The 23393-nt window shown below is 46.6% G+C and overlaps 1 protein-coding gene across 5 annotated transcripts in view; it reads left to right on the forward strand.

Annotated features, from left to right (window-relative positions):
- The window catches only part of BIN2 (bridging integrator 2), a 34198-nt gene that overhangs the window by 9305 nt on the left and 1500 nt on the right, over window positions 1–23393 (forward strand). For 3 of the 5 annotated variants that reach the window (XM_040488096.1, XM_040488098.1, XM_040488099.1), the window contains exons 3-11: window positions 9290–9344; window positions 9614–9708; window positions 10289–10384; window positions 12059–12166; window positions 12468–12553; window positions 14150–14225; window positions 15683–15765; window positions 19474–20194; window positions 22159–22239. In XM_040488096.1, the coding sequence (XP_040344030.1) occupies window positions 9290–9344; window positions 9614–9708; window positions 10289–10384; window positions 12059–12166; window positions 12468–12553; window positions 14150–14225; window positions 15683–15765; window positions 19474–20194; window positions 22159–22239 (1401 nt within the window). The remainder of the gene's footprint in view (window positions 1–9289; window positions 9345–9613; window positions 9709–10288; window positions 10385–12058; window positions 12167–12467; window positions 12554–14149; window positions 14226–15682; window positions 15766–19473; window positions 20195–22158; window positions 22240–23393) is intronic. The other 2 variants (XM_040488097.1, XM_040488100.1) reach the window with 2 other exon arrangements.

A 23393-nucleotide genomic window follows, 5' to 3' on the forward strand; every position in this document is an offset into this window, starting at 1 on the left:
CCCCCCCCCCCCCCCGCCACCCAGGTGCCCCAAGATATTTCACTTTCCATCTCCACGTGCGAGGCATTGTGCATGGTGCTTTACACTTAATTCTTACATGAGCCCTGGAGATTGCAGTCCCCTCTTTGTAATAGAAGGGGGTTATTGACTCACGTGAATACCCGGTTGTAATGTGGTCCTAACACTTAACTGCTCAGAGTTCGGCCACATTTCACAGGTTAAGGGCACTGTCCCCAACAAGACTGCTTCACTTCGGACACCAGCTGCAGGCTCCAGAGCTCCCAGGACACCCACACTGCTGACCAGTGCTACAAATTTTGGGGCGGGTCCTACTAGCCACTCAGTTCCTGTAATCCACAAGAACAACCCACAGAACTCAGGACAGCGCTCTATTTACAATTACACTTTTATTATAAATGACACCAATCAGGACCAGCCAAGTGAAGAGGGACATGAGGTGAGGTCCAGGAGAATTCCAAACGAGAAGCTTCTGTGTTCTCAAGATGTGTCACCTTCCCAGCACGTTGATATAGGATTACCCAGCAAGGAAGCTCACCCAAGCATCAGGTGTCTAGAGTTTTTTGTTGTGATTTCATTACATGGTGAATCATGGGCCACATGATTGAATTTAATCCGTAGCTCCCTTTTCCCTCCCTTCTGCTGGAGGTCAGGCTGATATCACCTGTCTCAAAGCCCCAGCCCTCTAATCACATGGTTCATCTTTCCAGCCTGACCAGCCACCATCCTGAGCCATTTGTTTATTATAAAGTCACACGTGATTGAAGAGGCCCACCATGAAAAATGAACACACTCCTATCACTCAGGAATTCCCAAGGATTTAGAAGTTAACTACCCAGGACTGGGGACAAAGACCAGCCAAATTCATTCTTGCACAATATCAGTGCATCGAATTATATGGAAAGTAATTCTTTATGATGCTATTAAAGGGACACTAGCTATATCCTAGAGAAATCTTTTGTCTTCTGTTCATTTTTGAGAGAGAGAGCATGAGCGGGGTAGAGGCAGAGAGAGAAGGGGACAGAGGATCTGCAGCGGGCTCTGCCCCAAGGGCTGAGAGCCTGATGGGGGGCTCAAACTCGTGAACCATGAGATCATGACCTGAACCAAAGTTAGACACTTAACCAACTGAGCCACTCGGGCGCCCCTAGCTATAATCTAATTCAGCAGTTGATTGTATATCAGGATCATTTGGGAAATATTTTTAAATGCAAGGTCACCTGTAGTAGGGCTTGGGAATCCATAGTTTTAAACTTGTTTTAATGGAAGATTTCAAATATACACAAAGATAGGAAAACCTGTATGATTAATCCACATGTACCCATCACCCAGCTTTAATAATTAATCAACTCATTTATGTCTCCACCCACTTTCCCCCATCCTTGATTACTATGAAGGACATTCTGCATATCATATCATTTTTATCCATAAATATTTCATTATTAATCTCTAAAGATAAGGACTCTATTTTTTAATTTTAATTTAATTTTTTTTAAGTTCATTTATTTTTTTGAGAGAGACAGACAGCGTGAGTGGGGGAGGGGGAGGGGCAGAGGCAGGGGCAGAGGGAGGGAGAGAGAGAGAATCCCAAGCAAGCTTCTCACTGTCAGCGCAGAGCCTGATGTGGGGCTCAATCTCACAAAACTGTGAGATCATGACCTGAGCCAAAACCAAGAGTTGGATGCTTAGCCAACTGAACCACCCAGGCACCCCAGTTTTTTTAATTTTTTTTAAGTTTATTTATTTATTTAGAAAGAGAGAGAGCTGGGAAGGGGAGGAGAGAGGAGACAGAGAATCCCAAGCAGGCTCCATGCTGCTAACACAGAGCCCGACATGGGGCTCAAACCCACGAACAGTGAGATCATGATCTAAGCTGAAATCAAGAGTCAGAGGCTTAACTGACTAAGCCACTGAGTTGCCCCCAAGATAAGGACTCTTTTAAAATATAACCACTAAGCCATTATCACGCCTAAAAATATTTTTCTATAAGACGTTTACTCATTACAACAAACCAGAAAGGACAAGAAAAATATGAATTAAAAAATCATGATTTTGCACCCTCCCATGCTACAACCACTGTTGTTTCATATCCTTATGGTCACTGTGCTATGTATGTGTATGGTAGCCAAGTAAATCCAGAATAAATAAATATAAGGTTCACAATAGTGAGATTATTCTGTTTGTAATGGTTTCATAACTTGCCCTTTTCAGTTAACAACGTAATACAAATATCTTTTCAGATATTTCAGGTTAATCACCCCACTAAAACATAAGATTAAGTGATACCTTTAAAAAATAGCAATAATTTCGGGGGCGCCTGGGTGGCTCAGTCGGTTAAGCGTCTGACTTCGGCTCAGGTCACGATCTCGCGGTATGTGAGTTCGAGCCCCGCATGGGCTCTGTGCTGACTGCACAGAGCCTGGAGCCTGTTTCAGATTCTGTGTCTCCCTCTCTCTCTGACCCTCCCCCGTTCATGCTCTGTCTCTCTCTGTCTCAAGAATAAATAAACGTTAAAAAAAATAGCAATAATTTCATAATTCAAAATGTCCAATGTTCACTCCCCTATTTTTTTAATCCCCTGATTTGTTTAAAAAAATTTTTTTTAACGTTTATTTATTTTTGAGACAGAGAGAGACAGAGCATAAACAGGGGAGGGGCAGAGAGAGAGGGAGACACAGAATCGGAAACAGGCTCCAGGCTCTGAGCGGTCAGCACAGAGCCCGACACGGGGCTCGAACTCACGGACTGCGAGATCATGACCTGAGCTGAAGTCGGACGCTTAACCGACCGAACCACCCAGGCGCCCCTCCCCTGATTTGTTTAAATCAGCACCTTGTGGACATGTTTAAGTCCCTTAAAGTTAAATCTCTTCATCCTCAGGTTTCTAATCCCTCCCTTTTTGCGGTTTACTTGCTGATCCCGGGTTGTTTTCCTGAAGTTTCCTGCAGGCTGACTGAATCCCCGTGGTACTGTTTAACATGATCCTCTGTCTCTTGAATTTTCCATAAATGAATAGATTTAGAGGTTTGATGAGATTCAGATTTTGTTTGTTTGGGTGGCAGGAATACTTGATATTTTTCTAGGTGGGATATTCTCTCATCTGGAGGCACATAACATGTTCTTATCTTTTTTTTATGTGACACTAACAGCCATAGTTGATCATTAACTGGAGAGTCTATGTTGTATATTAAGCTTCTAGTAATTATGAGGTGGTAGCCAGTCTGAGAACAGCATTTGGCAACCACTGACTTTAGTCTGAATTGGGGGGGAGGGGGGCGGAGGGCGGGGAATAGGATCTGAGAGGGAGGTGATTCAATCAAGGTAAAGCACAAGGGCTACAGAGCGAGGATTCAAACGTGAACCCTGTGCTTTTCCCCCTGGACCGCACGAGGAGGCCTCCCTGGGCCTCTGCTCAATCAAGGTTACCCTTCAGCTTTTAACCCCAGTATGAAAAGAACAGGAGTCAGTAAGTCAACACCCACGTTGAAAGGTTTCTGTAGCTCAGTCCTTTCTCCTCCTCTCGGCCTTAAAGCCTGGATCTACCAATGGCAGGTGTGTGGGAAGGAAGGGTCAGCGATGAAGGAAGGGCCATCTAGAAGAATAAGAGGATCAGATGAGACAGTCCCCTCAGAATCTCCTGGGTGAGCCCACCAGCTGAACGTCACTTGAAGGGGGGGTGGAGGTCTGTTTGAGAAAGGAAATGGAGGTAGATTAGGAATAAGGGAAGCTTTTCTCCTGAGAGAATGACTTACCCGTAGTGACTGGTATTTGAGCCTGCCTGAAAAGTTCACTTAACAAGTGAGCCTGCTGTATGCCAGGCTAGATGCTGGTATTTCAACACAAAGAAGACAATACGCCTGCCCTCAGGCATTCACCGTTTAAGGAAAAAGACAGTAACAACACAGTCAGCTCTGAGACGGGACCTTGGATAACTCAGACGAACAGAGGGGGGAAAGACAAGGTCAAGGAGATTGAAAGTGAAGTATTCCAGAAGTTGGACCAGTTGGTCATGTACCCAGTCCCTTACCGCAATCAGCTTGTAGGTATATTTTTTATCAATAAATAAATATTCCCAGGGGCGCCTGGGTGGCTCAGTCCATTGAGCATCTGACTTCGGGTCAGGTCATGATCTCACGGTTCGTGAGTTCCAGCCCCACATCGGGCTCTGTGCTGACAGCTCGGAGCCTGGAGCCTGCTTCGGATTCTGTGTCTCCCTCTCTCTCTGCCCCTCTCCCGCTTGCACTCTGTCTCTCCCTGTCTCTCAAAAGTGAATAAATGTCGTAACAAATTTTTTTATAAATAAATAAATATCACTCCCAAACTTCCCAGCCTGATTTCAAGGGCCTGGCCACTGGCCCAGGTTCCTAATCAAATTTCCATAGGTAAGTTTTCTTTGAAGGCTTTGTTTACTTGCCCATTTCCTTCCACCCCCCCCCCGCCCTTCAAAACATATTATAGAGGAAGAATTATTTTCCCCAAGCAGCATTTTAATCTCTTATTTCTGGTAGTGACAGCTGCTTCCAATTCATTGCCTTTAAAATCAAACCCAACAATCGTCTCCCCTCTGGGCCTCCATTAGATGGAGCATTTCTAGAGCTTGCTCCTGGACCTTCAGGCTACTTACTATTGTGCTGAGCGTTTGGGTTTCTCTGAGTCCATTTCTCTCCAGCAAGTGGAGAGCCCCAGGACAGGGACTTTCTTCTCCATCCTCAGTACCGCAGTCTCTTAGGACACAGCTCTGTCTACCTGAGGGTTTAGGACAAGCTTCCACAGCGAATGGTCCGTTACCTGAGGGCTGGGGCTGTTTATATAGGGGTTGGAAGGACCAAGTCAGACTCTTTATGGTGATGCCAAGAATTTGGCCAGGTATTCAGAGAGCGGAAGTGCTAAAATGATAAGATTTAGGGCTAGAAATGGTCTGACCCGACATTTATAGATGAGGAAACTGGAACCGGAAAAGTGGAATAACTTGCAAGTCTTTGACTCACAGACAGGGAGGAAGCTAAGACTGTAAAAGTCACACCTGAAGAAGAAGGCTAGGATTCTTCAGCCTGGAGACATTTCAGGGTAGGAGGGCAGACAGGTCAGTGAAATAAAATGACACCCACAGGCGTCCCGCTACCCCACTTTCCATTACCGCTCCCCCCCCCATACACACACACACACACACACACACACACACACACTTCATCTCCTCAAAGGAAAGAGCAAGAGCCTAAAGGAAGAACTTTGACCTGGAAGCTTGATCCTAAAACACAGAAGGGGAGTTAGGCTTTTGTGAGGTGCCACGGAAGGCAGAAGGCATTCACATTTTATGGACTCTGGTATCAGTAGAACCCCCTGGTTTTGAACAGCATACATACAAGTGCATGGTCATGCACGGTAGCCTTGATTACTGGTCGGATTTGTCGGGCCATATAATGTCTAATGGGATAAAAACAATTTGAATTTCATTTGTAGAAATTATGCAAGATGGGGGCGCCTGGGTGGCTCAGTCCATTGAGCATCCAACTTCGGCTCAGGTCATGATCTCGCGGTTCGTGGGTTCGAGCCCCGCGTCGGCCTCTGTGCTGACAGCTCAGAGCCTGCAGCCTGCTTTGGATTTTGTGTCCCCCCTCTCTCTCTGCCCCATCCCTGCTTGTGCTCTGTCTCTGTCTTTCAAAAATGAATAAACATTTAAAAAAATTTAAAAAAAAAGAAATTATGCAAGATGGTTTAACAGGTTTTGTTACTGCAATATGTACTTTAGAGACCAAATCTTCATGGTGAAGTAAAAAGTTGAGTTCATTTTGTTTTCTTTCAAAAAGGAACTTGAGGGGCACCTGGGTGGCTCAGTCGGTTGAGCATCCAACTTCAGCTCAGGTCATGATCTCACGGTCTGTGAGTTCGAGCCCCACATCGGGCTCTGTGCTGATGGCTCAGAGCCTGGAGCCTGCTTCCGATTCTGTGTCTCCCTCTCTCTCTGCCCCTTCCCTGCTCATGCTCTGTCTCTGTCTCAAAAATAAATAAAAAACATTAAGAAAAAAAAATTAAAAAAAAAAGGAACTTGAAATCCTTGTTAATTTTTATAATCCTCAAAACTCTTTCAAACCTTGGCTGTCACATTTTAAAAACTCTCAAACTTACACCCACCTACCATTTCCATCTTTAAAAGCTTTTATGCACGTTTAACATCTTAGGCTGTGTCAACTTTTTTCCCATGAATGAAAAAGCAAGAAGGAAGTGAAACATCCTTCCTGATGAATGCTGAGTGTTTCTGAATTTTGGTGGCTGACTGACCGTCTCCATCATGCTATTGAAAGCACTTTCTCAAGATTACCAGTGACCTCCAGTTACCAAGTCCAGTTACTGTGACCAGTTGTTCCTGCACTCTAACCTCTCTATAACATCTGAACCCACCTCCCCCCCGCCCCCCGCCCGCCGGTCATTTCTCTGATGTTCTCCTGATCCTCACTTGCTGTGAAATACCGCACAATGCAGGTTCTTTTCCCACTTCCCTGACAGTGTCTTAGACGCCCTTGAGACTGCGTGTTCATGTCCCTAGAGCCCTGGCATTCAGCTCCAAGGACTTGACTTTTCTTTTCTTTTCTTTTCTTTTCTTTTCTTTTCTTTTCTTTTCTTTTCTTTTCTTTTCTTTTCTCTTCTCTTCTCTTCTCTTCTCTTCTCTTCTCTTCTTTTCTTTTTTCTTTTCTTTAATGTTTATTTACTTTTAAGAGAGAGAGAGTACAAGCAGGGAAGGGGCAGAGAGAGAGGGGGACATAGGATCCAAAGTGGTCTCGGTGCTGACAGCAGAGAGCCCGATGTGGGGCTGAAACTCACAAACTGCAAGATCATGACCTGAGCTGAAGTCAGATGCTTAAAGGCATCCCAGCTCCCAGGACTTTCAACCTGAAGTATGGTGAAGGGTTTGGACTGGCTGGGGCGCCTGGGTGGCTCAGTCAGTTAAGCGTCCGACTTTGGCTCCGGTCATGATCTCACGTTTCATGAGTTCAAGCCCCGCATCTTTCGGATTCTGTGTCTCCCCCTCTCTCTGCCCCTCCCCCGCTTATGCTCTCTCTCTGTCCCTCAAAAAATGAATAAATGCTAAAAAAAATTTTTTTTAAGTTTGGACTGGCTTAGAAGTAAGCGCTGGAGGCAAAAAGATGGATGAAATAATTAGTCCAGTTTACTTTGACCCTGAGTTGACCTAGATTTTCTGCTGTGTTCACAGTAATCATCCTTCCTGCAAAGATTTCCACAGATTAAAAAAAAAAAAGTTTAAGTTGTTAGACTTTTCTGAATTTTCAGTTTTTCCTCCCATACATTTCTTTATACTTTTGGTATGCTCAATAGCCTATCTAGTGATGACCACAAACAAATAAAATAAATGAGCAAGTAGCTTATGGGTATACTTCATAATAATGCATCGCAACTTAAATACCCCTTCACCTGAGCTGGCGTGAAGGTCACTGTCCTGACCCACAGGTCTGGCCCCAGGAAACCCCCTCAAGTGGACTGCACCTTTCAGTCCAAGCCCACGTTCCTGAAGTCAGGCTCCAAGAGGTCAATGGTCTAGCCTCAACTCCCAGAAACTGGAGTTCACACAGAGGCAAGAGACCAGAGTTGGAAGGAGCTTTAAATAACACCATGAGGAACAACAGAGGAAGCCTTTGAAAGAGAAGACTTGGTGCGGGGTATGTGACAGATGTCTTCAAACATATGTGCAAGAGAAAGCAGATCTACTCTGAGTACAGAAGGCCAGCCTAAGACCAATGGGCACAAGTTCTAATAGAACCTTTTTTTTTGAAATTTATTTATTTATTTTGAGAGAGAGACAGACAGACAGACAGACAGACAGTGCAGGGGGAAGGGCAGAGACAGATTCCCAAGCAGGTTCCACACCGACAGTGTAGAGCTCGACACGGGGCTCGAGCTCACGAACCGAGAGATCACGATCAGAGTTGAGATTGAGGGTCAGACGCTTAACAGACTGAGCCACCCAAGTGCCCCTAGGGCTATTTTAAATTGAAGCACAGTCTCAGCAAGAAGTCACGAGTTTCTGGTTGCTGGATTCAAGAAGCAGAGGCTCAGTGAACATTTGTCAGAGTTAAAACAGAAGTGGGTCACCTGTGGGGTTGAGAGAAAAACTTCCAAACTTAAATGATACCTTCCTCTCTTCCCCCCCCTTTTTTTTTTAAATTTTTTTTAACGTTTATTTATTTTTGAGACAGAGAGAGACAGAGCATGAGCAGGGGAGGGGCAGAGAGAGGGAGACACAGAATCTGAAACAGGCTCCAGGTTCTGAGGTGTCAGCACAGAGCCCGACGCGGGGCTCGAACTCACGGACTGCGAGATCATGACCTGAGCCGAAGTCGGCCGCTTAACTGACTGAGCCACCCAGGCACCCCCCCCCTTTTTTTTTTTTTTTTAGGGAGGAGATCTAATCTGTGCTTGGGAGTCCTAGCCTTAAAAAATGAGAATTCAGGGGCACCTGGGTGGCTCAGTCAGTTAAGCATCCAACTTCGGCTTAGGTCATGATCCCATGGCTCATGAGTTCCAGCCCCACATCAGGCTCTCTGCTGTGGGTACGGAGCCTACTTTGGATCCCTTTGGATCCTCTGTCCCTCTTTCTGTCTCTACCCCTACCCCACTCACTCACACACTTTTTCTCTGTCTCTATCTCTGTCTCTCTCTCAAGATTAAATATTTTTAAAAAATGAGAGTTCAAACACGGGAACAAAGAAAGAATTGGGTAGATGGATAGAGCTATGGATGAAGCTATTGATGTTGGAACAGGAGGAGAATCAGTGATGAGGCTGTTTGAAGGAGAGTGTAAAACATGTGACTGATGGAAGGGAAGGGTAAAGTGAGGCAAGGCAGAGAAGGACATCAGGAGAGGAGAGGAATGGTCAGGGTGCACAGGAGGGAGAAGACCTACTGTCTTAAGAAGATGGTAGCAATGTACTTAACCCAGAGAGGAAGGTATAACCCACAGGGTCACGGAGGACACATATTTCCAGCAGAGGAACCCGGGGCATAGGCTTTTGTTCACTGGATGGGAGAACAAACAGAGGAAAGAAAATCTGCCAGTGCCATGGGAACAATCTCCCAACTTAAAGATCGCCCCCAAAAAGATAACCTACAACTTCTTGGTAAAGAGAACAGAGGCTCATTTATAACATTTGCGGATTCCAGGATTGACGTCTGCTTTGAACCTACTTTTCAACTTTGACCTCTAAGGCGTCTTTCCAAACGTATCTGTTCAGTCACTGAAAGCACTTCTCCCTTTCAGGCAGAAGGCCAGAAGCTCTACAAGGACCTGAAGAACTTCCTTAGCGCCGTCAAAGGTGGGTATGGCGTAGCACAGGGGATTCGAGCTCCTGAGAAGTCTGAGCGCGGAAAGAAAGACAACCATTCTCAGGCGTTTGATCACTTACTTGCCTGCCCCTGAGTCCCGGGGCGTGTGGGCAGAGCAAGAGCAACTCACGGATAACCCAAACCTTCTTGGTCTGCGTCCTTCTGAAGTAGACCCACTGATTTTGCCTGTCCACCCGTATGATTATACCAGCCTACTTTGGGGGAAACTTTATGCTAGACGTGACTTCTCTCCTCTCAGTGATGCATGAAAGCTCAAAACGAGTGTCAGAAACCCTGCAGGAGATCTACAGCAACGAGTGGGACGGTCACGACGAGCTGAAGGCCATCGTCGGGGTAAGAGCGTTTGGACTAGACACCTCTTCTGGCACTGACTCCTGCCCTCATCTCAGCCTCATCTTTGCTTCTGTATCCCGGCAAATGGATAAACAAAGGAGCCAATCCGCATCGTTCATTTATGTAGCCTCGGTCACGGGCGGTAGCAAAAAGCGAGAACTATGGAGGTCAAAACAAGTTTTCCCTAGTCGACGGATTCCTCCGTTGTTGCCCTTCTCCCCCTCCTAAAAACCTTACGGAAGTTTCCGTTCCATAAAACCCAAGTGGTTGGTTTTGAAAGTTAACTTCGTGCAGTTTTGTGCTCCCAAATTTGCCTGTCCTCCAAGCTCTGGAGTCCAAAACTCTGACCATCTCTTCCTGTTCTTAATCCCTGAATGTACGCCCGGTGTCTTATAGGGCAGCCCCTTCGGGAAGGGCTGTTCCTTCACCTGACTTCTTCACCGGAACCCAACGTGATATTCTAAATACAGCGCTCCAAAAAAGGAAGTCTGTGGCAGGCAGAATTTGGGCTTTCCCCTGGTAGGCGGTTGTTGCTGAGAAGTGGGGCCCTCACCACTGCCCTCTGCCTCTGCCCCCACAGAACAATGATCTCCTTTGGGAAGACTACGAAGAGAAATTAGCTGACCAGGCAGTGAGAACCATGGAAAACTACGTAGCCCAGTTCAGCGAGATCAAGGTAATCGGTTTGCAGAGTCCAGGATGGGTCACGGGTGGCCCCTGGAAGTTAGAGAACATACAGGGTAAATGTCCTACGTAGAGTTTGAGCCCACAGTCGGGAATGAAGCTCAGGAAAGAGGATTAAAAGTCTGGGGTCAGACGGGAGGTTAAGGTGGAAGGTTAGAGCTGTGTGAAGGGCATGTTTAGAATTAGATTTGGGTGAAGAAGATTGGAGCTGTTTTTGAATTAGATCTAGGTCAGGGCATCCCTTTTACTTGTGGAAAAAAAACCCCAGGCCATCTCTATATTGTAGACAAGAAGAAACTTGGAGGAGTCATGATAACTACATCCGATACTTGGAAGTCTGCTAGGTAAAAGAGGGATGCAACCTCTTCTAAGCTGTTCCAGAAAGCAGAGTTAGAGTTCATTTATTCATTCAACTCCTATTTATTAATTTTTTTTAACGTTTATTTATTTTTGAGATAGAGACAGAGCATGAACGGGGGAGGATCAGAGAGAGGGAGACACAGAATCGGAAACAGGCTCCAGGCTCTGAGCTGTCAGCACAGAGCCTGACGCGGGGCTCGAACTCACGGACCGCGAGATCATGACCTGAGCCGAAGTCGGCCGCCCAACCGACTGAGCCACCCAGGCGCCCCAACTCCTATTTATTAACCATCTACTCTGTCAGGCGCTGCACTGCTTTTAGATTAATAGGGAGAAATTAGAGGGGTCCTGACTTCAGTCTGTCATCAAGCTTTCAAAAAATGAAATCTGCTGTGAAGTTGGGAATTGTCCATTCTCTGTTCCAGCAGAAATTGGTAAACTACTTATTTGGGATATTGCAGCTCCACGTGTTCAGTAGGAAGCTGGGCCAGATCATCACTAGTCCTTTGAAAATCCATGATTGAGGGGCGCCTGGGTGGCGCAGTCGGTTAAGCGGCCGACTTCAGCCAGGTCACGATCTCGCGGTCCGCGAGTTCGAGCCCCGCATCGGGCTCTGGCCTGATGGCTCAGAGCCTGGAGCCTGTTTCCGATTCTGTGTCTCCCTCTCTCTGACCCTCCCCCGTTCACGCTCTGTCTCTCTCTGTCGCAAAGAGAAATAAAAACGTTAAAAAAAAAATTAAAAATAAAATAAAATAAAATCCATGATTGAATATGTAGTTTGGATGAGACTGAGTAGACGGTCTCTCAGTGCACATAACAAGTTACCATTTTTATTATGCTTCAGGATTTGCAAAGCACTATATAGTCCGCGTTTGAGCTTTCAAATAACACCGTAGGGGCAGATGAGGCTGCTGATGTTCCAAAAGAGACGTGCCTTGCCCTCCATCACGGGGCTGATAAGTGGCAGCACTGGGAGTAAGACCCAGCACCCCTGACTTTGAATTTGGTTAGATTCTCAAGGCCATGTCTCCTGGAGGCTGAACCAGATTCTAGTGGGTTTATAGGAAGTAGTGATGTTTAGTGCAGGCTTCCACATGCTCTGTAGGGTTTCCCTTTACTCTGCCCCCCTCCCTGAGAATTCCCATTCTTTCCAAAGAGCGAGGGAGATCCCTTGGGCACAAAACTGTTAGAAAGTGCAGTGCAATAATAGGAGCCAGTCATCGTGCCTCTGTGTTTGACACTCTGTCACCTGCATCCTGGCCACCGAAAAGTGATTCTCGAGGCCTCTCTCCTACCTCTGGGCTAGGAAAGAATTGCCAAGCGGGGTCGGAAACTTGTGGACTATGACAGTGCCCGACACCACCTGGAGGCGTTGCAGAATGCCAAGAAGAAAGATGAGGCCAAGACTGCCAAGGTAAAAAAAAAACAAACAAAAAAAACCCTGATAAAACCGTCCTGCCCTCCTGCTGGGCCAGGCTGGGTTTAAGAAACGATAAATCCAGCATCCAGCGTGTCCTGAAGGAAATCCTGTGTTCCCTGACACCAATGCTCTCAGGATAGTCAAACACTCATGGCTTGGGAGGGCACGGGTCTGGGGAAAGAGAGGCTCGGTTCCCAGGAAGTCCCTGAAAAGCCGCAGAGGATCAAGGAGGCACAGCGTCTCCAGCCTTAGACCCGGGACCGAGGGCAACGGCCCTGTCTGTTTCACCCCCTAGGCAGAGGAAGAGTTCAACAAAGCCCAGAGTGTGTTTGAAGACCTGAACCAGGAACTGCTGGAGGAACTGCCCGCTCTGTATCACAGGTAATGATTGACCTTCAGAAAAGGCCTGGACCCCCGGGGCCGCTGGAGGCCCGGGTTACCTGGCAACCCAAACGTGTCACCTGAGCTCTGGTGCAAGAGTGGGATATGTAGCCTCAGCCCTGTCACTGCCTTGCTGGGTGACATTAGGCAAGCTGCCTTATCGCCCCAGACCCTGCTTACTTCACCGGCAGTATGGAGCTAACCACGCCTGCCCTGCCAGCTTTTCCAGTTTAAAGGCAAGCTGCTTCTTGGACAGGAGCGATCTTGGCAAGTAGATGGCCATCATCACGCGAGCCAGGAGTATATGGTTCCGTGCCTCGGTGTGTACTGTCTTGGCTTGGCTCACGAACATCCGGCTCGTGGAGACGCTAAGCCACGGGATGATTATTTCTATTAATGATGTCTTTGCTTCACAGGAGGTAAACATGTTGTAGACGTAAATCTCCCACATTGGGAGGAGGCGTCTGAGTAGAAATTGTCTTTGTGTCCGACTTTTCATTGTACGAGATATGCTGTAATGGCAGCTGTAGTCGGTATTTTATATTGCCACTTAATATCAGTCTCTGTATGATGGAGCCTTTTTTTTTTTAATGTTTATTTATTTTTGAGACAGAGAGAGACAGAATATGAGCAGGGAAGGGGCAGAGAGAGAGGGAGACACAGAATGTGAAGCAGGCTCCAGGCTCCGAGCTGTCAGCACAGAGCCCGACGTGGGGCTCGAACTCACGGACCGCGAGATCATGACCTGAGCCGAAGTCGGCCGCTTAACCGACTGAGCCACCCAGGCGCCCCTGGTGGAGCCTTTTTAATCACTACACGTATTCTAAGACACCAGTTATGTGACTCCTAATTTAAATAGCGTTGCAATTTCATACAGTTTCTTTAAATGTAAATTTCTCCCATTCACTCACAGTAGAATTCTGCCAATGTGCCTTCAGCTTCATCGAAGCCCAGGTATTGCACAATGAGAAGAATAATTATTTATGATAATAATTATAATGGCATGGCCTTATATTTTTACAGCACTTTAAAAAGTCTTTAGAGGGGCGCCTGGGTGGCTCAGTCGGTTAGGCGGCCAACTTCGGCTCAGGTCATGATCTCGCGGTCCGTGAGTTCGAGCCCCGCATCAGGCTCTGTGCTGACAGCTCGGAGCCTAGAGCCTGTTTCAGATTCTGTGTCTCCCTCTCTCTGACCCTCCCCCGTTCATGCTCTGTCTGTCTCTGTCTCAAAAATAAATAAACGTTAAAAAAAATTAAAATAAAAATAAAAAGTCTTTAGAGTACTTTCATATCTACGTTAGTACCTAAAGGGCCTGGATCAAGATAGCTTCACGCACCTAGAGGTCTCGTGTTTTGGCATCAGCTGGGCCGATAAGTGTCTCCCCTGACCTTCCCACTCTTCTGAGAGCCCAGTGTGCTGCTGGCCTCACCCTGACAAATCCAGATCACATCCTGAGTCTAGGGTGCAGGGTGCTTTTCTCTGAGGACTCTTTGTGTCCACTGGTGTTGGCTTAAGCTCCTCCCTTGTATCTCAAAGACTTCCTTTACCACCGCTCACCTGCATGTGGTCTTGTTTTTGTTTTTTGGCCCCTGATAGTCGTATTGGCTGTTACGTGACCATCTTCCAGAACATCTCCAACCTGAGGGATGTCTTCTACAGGGAGATGAGCAAGGTGAGAAACATCTTGGCGAATGTGGACAGCTAGGTGGGTCTTCCTAGGAAATGTGAAAGTAGCCCTAACTTACATAAGCTCATTAAATATTGATATTGGCAGCATGGGTTTTTACCTTTTTCTCATGAGGAGATAATAGCACTTGACTGACATTGTTGAACTGGGTTAAAGCACCAGTACACAACCTCAGAGGCCCCTCCCCATCTCCATTAACAACTGAATAATGGCAGCCAAACTTGAGCTTCAGATGAATAAAGGAGGTAGGCCTTTGGAAGGAATAGCTGACCTGGGGAACCAAGCTGTGAAATCTTTTATTTTTATTTATTTTATTTATTATTTTTTTTAACGTTTATTTGTTTTTGAGAGAGAGAGAGAGAGAGCACGCGCACACAAGCAGGGGAAGGGCAGAGAGAGGGGGAGACATAGAATCGGAAGCAGGCTCCAGGCTCTGGGCTGTCAGCAGAGAGCCCGATGTGGGGCTCGAACTCACAAACCCCTTAACGGACTGAGCCACCCAGGCGCCCCTTTATTTTTTATTTTAAGTAAACACTGTGCCACATGCAGAACTCAAACTCACGACCGCAAGACCAAGAGTCACGTGCTCTACCGACTGAGCCAGCCAGGAGTCCCAGGCTGTGGAAATCTTTATCTTCTGTTGCTAGGGAGCAAGGAGGGCGGTGGGTTTTTTTATTTATTTTTTATTTTTTTTACATTTATTTATTTTTGAGAGACAGAGTGAGACAAAGTGAGAGTGGGGGAGGGGCAGAGAGAGAGGGAGACACAGGATCGGAAGCAGGCTCCAGGCTCTGAGCCGTCAGCACAGAGCCCGATGTGGGGCTCGAACCCACAGACCGTGAGATCATGACCTGAGCCGAAGTCGGACGCTCAACCGACTGAGCCACCCAGGCGCCCCAAGGAGGGCGGTGTTTAAACACAGGTCGGTTTCTCAGGTAGTTGGGCATGAATGGAGAAGGCCCGTCCTGTGCAGTGACAGGCAGCCACACAACATGACCTCATGGGGTCTTTTCTAGTCCTGGGATTCCAAGACTCCTTGCTATTACAACATTAACTGAACTCGTGCACACATCCACATGTTCCTGTCCGCAGTTTCTTGAGCTAAATTATGGTTTGCCTCGTTAATATTACAGTGGGTTTTTATTGCCTGGATTACCTGAGAGAAGCTAGAACCTCAAATCAAACGTCAGACATCAAGGACCCAGCCTTGAGGGAGGGAGCTGCCAGTCTGATGGAAGAGACAGAACTTAGGACACAGACAAGTCAAGGAAGAAGGGGTGGCAGGACAGGACCCTAGACACTAGTGCAAAAGAGATGAGGAGGAGTTTTATAGTTAAGCGTGGGGAGGTTTTATCTGGGGAACTGTCTGAAAGGGAGAAGAGAAGGGATAAGCCAGTCTCAGGTTCCCTCTGGCTAGCAATCATCTCTCTTGCTGGCTCTAGCTGAACCACAGTCTCTACGAGGTGATGAGCAAACTGGAGAAGCAACATTCCAACAAGGTCTTTGTGGTGAAGGGAGTATCAAGGTGAGCAACTTCTGAGACTCTTGGCTGCTTCCCTTGTCCTGTGAACACTCGCAACACTCCCATTTCCATCCCCGGTCCTGGCCTTCCCTTCACAGTCATGTGCATGATGTTGGTTGTTACTTGTTTTTTGTAGAGAGTTTGGGTTTGGGTTTTGGGGTTTTTGGGTTTTTGGTTTTATTTTGAGAAAGAGAGCACGCGTGCACACACAGGCAAGAAAAAGAGAGGGGGGAGAGGGGAGGGAAGGGCAGAGAGAGAGGGAGAGAGAATCCCAAACTCACAAACCACGAGATCATGACCTGAGCGAAAGTCCGACCCTTACTAACTGAGCCACCCAGGCGCCCCACTTTGTTGTTTGTATTATGCCTCCTATAAATTCTTTTCTTTTTTGTATGAAATATTTCAGCTATCACTAAAGGTATAAAAAAATACAATAAAAAAAAGAATAATACAATAAATAGCCATGCAGTTACCACCAGATTTAAGAAATCAGCTATTATATGTATTATTGAAGCACACGGTGTCCCTTCCCCACTCACTTTCTCTTCCTGCCCCCTCTCCAAAGGTGACCACTGTCTTCAATTTCGTATTTCTCTTTCCCGTGCGTGTCTTTTTACTTTTCTTATACACATACACGCACGCACAGAAAATACCGTTTTGCATGTTTTCAAACTTTAGAAACTGGAATCATACTTGACGTGTTCTTTTGCAACTTCTCTCTGTTCTCTTCGTACCGTTTGTGACCTTCGTTTGTCCTGTTGCTACGTGTTACCAGCTCTTGTCTTTCCTTTCCCCTGACTGTGATGGATGCTGTTGTGTGGCTGTCCACAATTTATTTTTCTGTCCTCCTGCTGATAGACATCTGGGTTGTTTTCCAGTTTCCTGCTATTACAAATAACGTTACAGCGGACACAGCCTGCATTTCTCTTTGTGTGTATCACCAAGAGTTTCTTTAGGGTGTACATTTGGAGGGGGATTTTGCTGAGTCGTAGTCGGTGCATTTGGGCTTCTTCAACCTTGCTAGGGATTGTCATTATCAAATGGCTCTCCCAAGTGACTGCTGGACTTTACAACTCACCAGGAGTAGTAAAAGCCCCCCAGTGCTCCATGTTCTTGCTACACATGACACTGTCAGCCCTATTTAGTTTTCTAAACTAATGGGTATGAAGTGGAATTTTTGCAATTTAATTCACACTCCGCAATCGCTGCTTACCTTGAGCATCTTTTCGTGTTACTGGCCGTTTAAGGTTCCTTTCTGTGACTTTCCAGTTTAACCTTGTTTTCACATTTTTTCACTTGGATTGCTTACCTTTTTCTTAAAATTTTTTTAATGTGTATTTATTTTCGAGAAAGTGAGAGTGAGTGCGTGAGCTGGGGAGGGGGCAGAGAGACCAGGACAGCGGACCTGAAGCCGCCTCTGCCCTGATAGCAGTAAGCGCAATGTGGGACTCAGACTCACAAACTGTGAGATCATGACCTGAGCGAAAGCCAGATGCTTAACCAACTGAGCCACCCAGGCGCCCCTGCTTACCCTTTTTAAAAATTGATTTATAGGAGGTATTTTTTGTGTTTGTTCTGGATATTAATACTTTAATGCTATGCATTGCAAATATCTTCTCAATTTTATGACTTTCTTCGTGTGTGTGTGTGTGTGTGTGTGTGTGTGTGTGTGTGTGTGTGTGTTGTCTATTGCCTTCATACATTCTTTATGCTGGTAAACATAAGCAGTTCAGTGGTCCCTCAGAATGTGATCACTTTCTCATTCTGGAGCCTTTGATTCCTTCTACGTACAAGGCTGTATGCTGAGAGTTAGAGACCCAAAGACATAGGAGACTTGTCCTTTCCCTGAAGTGATTTACCAAAAGTTGAAGGGACAGAAAATGTACCCATGGAGACAAGGAACAATATAAGCTTGCACACATAAGTACTCAATGAGACCAGTAGGAATTCCAGAGAAGTATCTGCCAATGCAGGGATGGTCAGGGTAGACTTTTAAAGGAGGTGGTGAAACTGATCTTGGGACTTAAAGGAAGCATCAGGCTCACATTTGTTATTTGTATTATCCATTTAGCAATCTGTTACAGCAATTTGTTTAGTGATTACAAATCATCACTAAAGGGTCAATGTAGATTTCCTAGACGAATTCCCTTTTTGCTCCAAAAATTCTGTTTCTCCATTTCTCAGCATTTAGAGACAGAATTCTCTGTAGTGGTCCATTTGTCTGAAACTTACTATCACTGACACCAAGATGTCCCAGCACCTCGTAGGGAAATGTGGTTTTTTTCTGGCTATGTCCCGGGCCTCTAAAGCTACTGACCCTAGAATGTCGGTGTTAGAAATAACCTCTGTTGCTCAGCTTATTATCTCACATCAGAAACTGCCACAAGGCCAGAACGAAGTTTTTCTCTTTCTCTGCCTATTCCCATCTCACATCCTTGCACCAGCATAATTGGTATCTGTCAAGTAAATATCTGTGGGTTGCTTAATCGGTTTGTAGACAGTACATAGGAGGCCCCTGAGGTGAGGAGGACTCAAGCTGACGTTGGCCATACAAGCACTCGGCACAGTGTCCGGCCTACTGAATACATAGAGTCAGTTTTCATTATTCATGGTCATTGTGTTCCATAAAGTCACCGTGACCACTGGATTAGCGAATACTGAACCATTACTCCTAAGGAAGACACGGAGTTAGGTTCCCATAAGACCCCACTCCTAGCATTTTCATCAGCCAATCAGTACGTAACCTTGTCTTGTGTGTGTTTCTGTTGAAAGACACCTTGTTGTTGACTCCTAGCCCACAACACCATAACTCCTCCCTGAGGGAAGCTTATCTGAGGCATTTTTTCCTCTGTGAGGCACATCACAGTCGTCTCGCTCTAAGCACTTTACTGCTATACTTGGGAGGCCATTCTAACAGCAAAATCACCAACGAAAAGCACACTGTGAGAGACAGGGCAAAAAGGACATGTTTGCGGTTGTAAGAGCTGAAACCAGGCGGAGGGTTGCCTGGTTAGACCTTGGCTGGGAAAGTGCCCTTCAGGCACCCACTTTTCAAAGCTCGCTTCGTGTCCGTGGCTGGCTGCAAAAGAAAGCATCGTGAGTGTTCATTTTGGAGTTACAAATCAATTTTGGGGACCAGGTGAATTTGCAAATAGAGAGTCCACAAGAATCAACTGTGTATCACCTGTGAATCTTTTCCCCAGAGAAAACATCCTGTCAGCATTTTGCTATGCTTCTTTCCAGTCTTGCTTTCTTTATATATATTTTTTACGTAATTGAGATCGTGATATATATAACATGTTATAGCCTCTTTTGCACCATATAACAGAAGCATTATCGCAAAGTATACAAGCTTTCTCATGTCTTAAATTTTTTTAATGTTTTTGAAGGAAAGAGACAGACAGACAGAGCATGAGCAGGGGGGAGGAGCAGAGAGAGAGGGAGACACAGAATCCAAAGCAGGCTCCAGGCTCTGAGCTGTCAGCACAGAGCCCGACGCGGGGCTCAAACTCACAAACCGTGAGATCATGACCTGAGCCGAAGTCGGACGCTCAACCGACTGAGCCACCCTGGCCGTCCCCAAGCTTTCTCATATCTTAGATGGCTTTGTTCTATTTTCTTATGATGTGCATGCATCATTATTTACGTGGGGGTATTTAGGTTGCTTCCAGGTCTCAGCTCTTCTGAATCTGAACGCTCTTACTTTTTTAGCAGCAGCAGACGCTCTTTAGTCATCTCTTCCCCAGTTCGAACATCCGCAGTCTCCAGCCCTCTCACCTCACCTACCAGTCCCTCCGCGCTTGCTTTGAAGAATGAAGGGGACTCCATCTCAGCAAGTGAAGAAGAGCTGGCATCTGATCTGGCCCAGCGAGAAGATGATGCTGAGATTAAAGAGCCCTTAAAAGACCAGGAAGAAGAAGTGGAAGAGTCTGAACCTAGCTCCTCTGAGGAGGAAGAGCCTCTGCCAGCTTGCAACGGCCCCGCCCAGGCCCAGCCCTCTCCCACCATTGAGGACGGCAAGTCCCAAGAGGAAGCGCTCCCCGGCTCCCCACCTCCATCACCAGGCGGACCCCTTCTCCCTTCAGAACAGCCCTCATCTCCCCCAGAAGTGGTCCTCCGAACCCGCACCTCAAGTGAAGGGTCCGAACAACCGAAGAAGAGAGTCCCTGTCCAGAGGACCTCCGCACCTCCTAATAGGCCGCCTCCGCCCAGAGCCACTCCCAGCCCCAGGCACTCCTTGGGGAACCTCCCCTCCAGCCCTCCAGCCTCTGAACAGGGCTCGCCCACCAGTCCTAGGGCCCTCTTGGAGGCTTCTCCTGACCCCCAGCCACCAGAGAAGCCAGTAAGAACTCCTGAGGCCAGAGAAAAGGAGAACATCAGCAATCTGAACCCAGAAGAACTTTGTACTTCCCCTACCTTGATGTCCTCTGAGGTGAGATTGGGTCTGGTTGAGTCTTTATTCCCTTTTACATCCTCCATGTAGATCACCTTTACTACAGTCAGCTTGCCCCAGGTGATAAGATCTTCTGTCATTAGGTCACAGTTTCGAGGATATTCTCGGACACCTTTTTGGTCCTGGGCATCGTTTCACAGATTCATAGCGACTAATTTAGTGACCTGTACTCTCAGGGTGGTTGACTTCTGCAAAGGGCTTATCTCTCATATTATTATTATTGTTATGAACAGATTCTTATTCATTTCTTTCTTTACCTTGGGAACTTGGGAGTTCCCAAGGTAAAGAATCTACAACAGGGCTCCTGGGTGGCTCAGTCGGTTAAGGGTCCGGCTTCGGCTCAGGTCATGATCTCAAAGTTTGTGGGTTCGAGCCCCGTGTCAGGCTCTGTGCTGACAGCTCAGAGCCTGGAGCCTGCTTCAGATTCTGTGTCTCCTTCTCTCTCTGTTCCTCCCCTGCTCACACTCTGTCTCTCTCTCTCTCTCAAAAATAAATAAAGATTAAAAAAAAATTTTTTTTAAAGAAAAAGAATCTACAACTGGCACCCTGGGCTTTACATTTTTTAGTAGGGACAGGGAGGAGGGTCTCATTCCAGTTCATCATACTTGTGACTACAGTAAGAAAAATGCAAATTTCCAAGGTGCATCTTCTGTGATGAGAGAGGCGTAGAAGAAGGAACTCACAGGGGAAAGTAAGGCAAAAGGGATGGTCTTTTGAAAGGTGAGGATATGGATGAGAAAAGGATTGTGTTAAAATAGAGAAAGAGACCTGTGGAGAGCGACCAGTTCTGTAAAGGATCTGGAAGTCAAGTTGTATTGTATTCAAATTACACGGAAAAGCTATATCATATCAAAGAGAGATTTGACTTGTTCTATGAGATTTCTGGGGGCACAACTGTGTGTAATTTTTTTTTCAAGTACATTTTGGATCAATATCAGGTAAATATTCAGTGATTAGCTCTGTTAAAAAATGATATGGAAAACCCATTTCAAATATAGGGAGAAGGAAGCACAGGGACTTCCAAAAACCAAAATAGGATAGGCCACCTTGAGAAATAGCCCCCGTCCCTTGCTGTTGAAAGCTAAGAATATATGATCACCTGTCAGGTGCATCATAGAGAAGATTATGGTGAGACACCTCACTAGATGGCACCGAGATTCATTCATTCATTCATTCATTCATTCCATAATTACTTACTGAGTCCCTGCTATGTGCCAGGCACTCTTCTAGGAGGTGGGATATTACAGGGAGCAAAACACAAAATTCTCTGCCTTCCTGCATCTTACATTCTAGTGGCTAGGGAGTAGGGAAAATAAGGGAGATAGGCAAGAAACGATAAATAAGTAAATTACAATTTAGTGTTGATAAGAGATCTAGAGAGAAATTAGGTAGGGGAAGGCACAGGGAGCGAAGGCTGAATTGGAGGTTTTTAAAAAAAATTTTTTTTTAATGTTTACTTATTTTTGAGAGACAGAGCATGAGTGGGGGAGGAGCAGAGAGAGGGAGACACAGAATCCAAAGCAGGCTCCAGGCTCCGGGCTGTCAGCAACAGAACCCGACACGGGGCTCAAACCCAGGAGCCGTGAGATCATGCCCTGAGCCGAAGTCAGGCGCTCAACTGACTGAGCCACCCAGGCGCCCCGGCTAAATGGCAGTTTTAAACGGAGTGGCCAAAGGAAACATTTGGGCAATGAAGGAGGCCGGGGCACGAGCCACGTGGATATCTGGGAGTCTGAGATTCCTGGTGCCCCTCGGTTCACACCACCCCGTGACTGCCTGTGCCTCACTGAGGGCTGACCAGGCTACCTTGAGAGCCTCCTGGTATCTGGACATAGGCACCATGCCAGTACTGTGGGCACCAGCTAACAGACAAAGCATCCAGGGTGGCATCCAGGGTGTGAAGGCGTGGGACTTCCTCATACATTGTCCGCTTTGATCCACAGGTTTTTTCAGAGTCTGACAAGGCAAAGAAGATAGAAGACAAGGAAGAGAACAAGAAGCCGGGCTTCGCTGACTCCCCTGAGGTACTAACATCTAAGTCGTCAACGCCCTTATGCCCTCGGTCTTGATCCACGTGAGCCACTGAAGGTCCTAACGGGGCAAGATCTAGAACTTGCCCCTTGTTGGCTTCTCGTGTGAGGAAGCTATGGTGACTGGGAGAAATAGGCAGGACTTGTGGACGGTGAATAAGTGCAGGCTAACCGTGGGATTTTGAATGGGTAAAGTGTAGCCACTTTTCACTTGCCTGCACCACAAAGAGCAATTCAATGGCATGGAAGGTCCAAGATCAGTTTAAGTGTGACTGTAACATATTACATGATTTTGGTATGGGGTCAGCAATACAATGAATGGCCTCTTTGGCTCTGGCGGATAAAACAGGTTTGCCTCTTTGGAGTAATCTTATTGGAGGGGTGATTATAGGGGCCGAGATGCTCTCTATTTTTGAGGAATGCGCTAGTAACACTGTCCTCCTTGGGAAAGAGATATAGGACGCAACCTGCTCCCCGCTCCTCCCCTCCTTATGTTTGAGATTTATAGTATTTCCTTACTCCCAGCCTCTCCTGGGGGATTGCTCAGGCCTCAGCTAAGGAGGCATATTTTTGCTTAATCGCCTGAGAGAGAATGAAGGTTCTCTGAAAGAATAGTACTTTTCTGGGAGGCAGTATTACCTTTGGGGTAATTCACAGCCTGGAACTGGAGGAGGGAAGAAGAAGAAGAAGAAAGATCCCTGAAAGGAGAAACCACAGACTTCCAAGTGGCTGTCCCAGACTGTTAGAAGTTGGTCCTGCTTTTCGAGCAGGTGAATTTTATAGTGTGTAGGTTAAATTTCAATTAAAAAAATAAATTCACTCCAAACCTTAGAATGCCAAGGTCTCCCCCTGGCTTAGCAGTTCCTGGACAGGGCTTTCCGTACCTCGGGTTCCCATCTCAGAACCCAGAACTCTTCCCCAAAGAAACCATCATACCACTTGACCTTCCAAACCGGCACAGCCAACGATCATCTCAGCGTGAGAGCCGCAGTGCGTTCTCAAGGAGGGTTAGTCTAAAAGTGGTGGGTAGTGTTTTTAAGACCTACATTTAGGGGCGCCTGGGTGGCTCAGTCGGTTAAACGTCCGACTTCGGCTTGGGTCATGATCTCGCGGACTTCAGCTCGGGTCACGATCTCGCGGTCTGTGAG

This window comes from Herpailurus yagouaroundi, unplaced genomic scaffold, assembly GCF_014898765.1.
Source record: "Herpailurus yagouaroundi ecotype Mexico unplaced genomic scaffold, PumYag 166, whole genome shotgun sequence".
NCBI classification, from domain to species: Eukaryota; Metazoa; Chordata; class Mammalia; order Carnivora; family Felidae; genus Herpailurus; species Herpailurus yagouaroundi.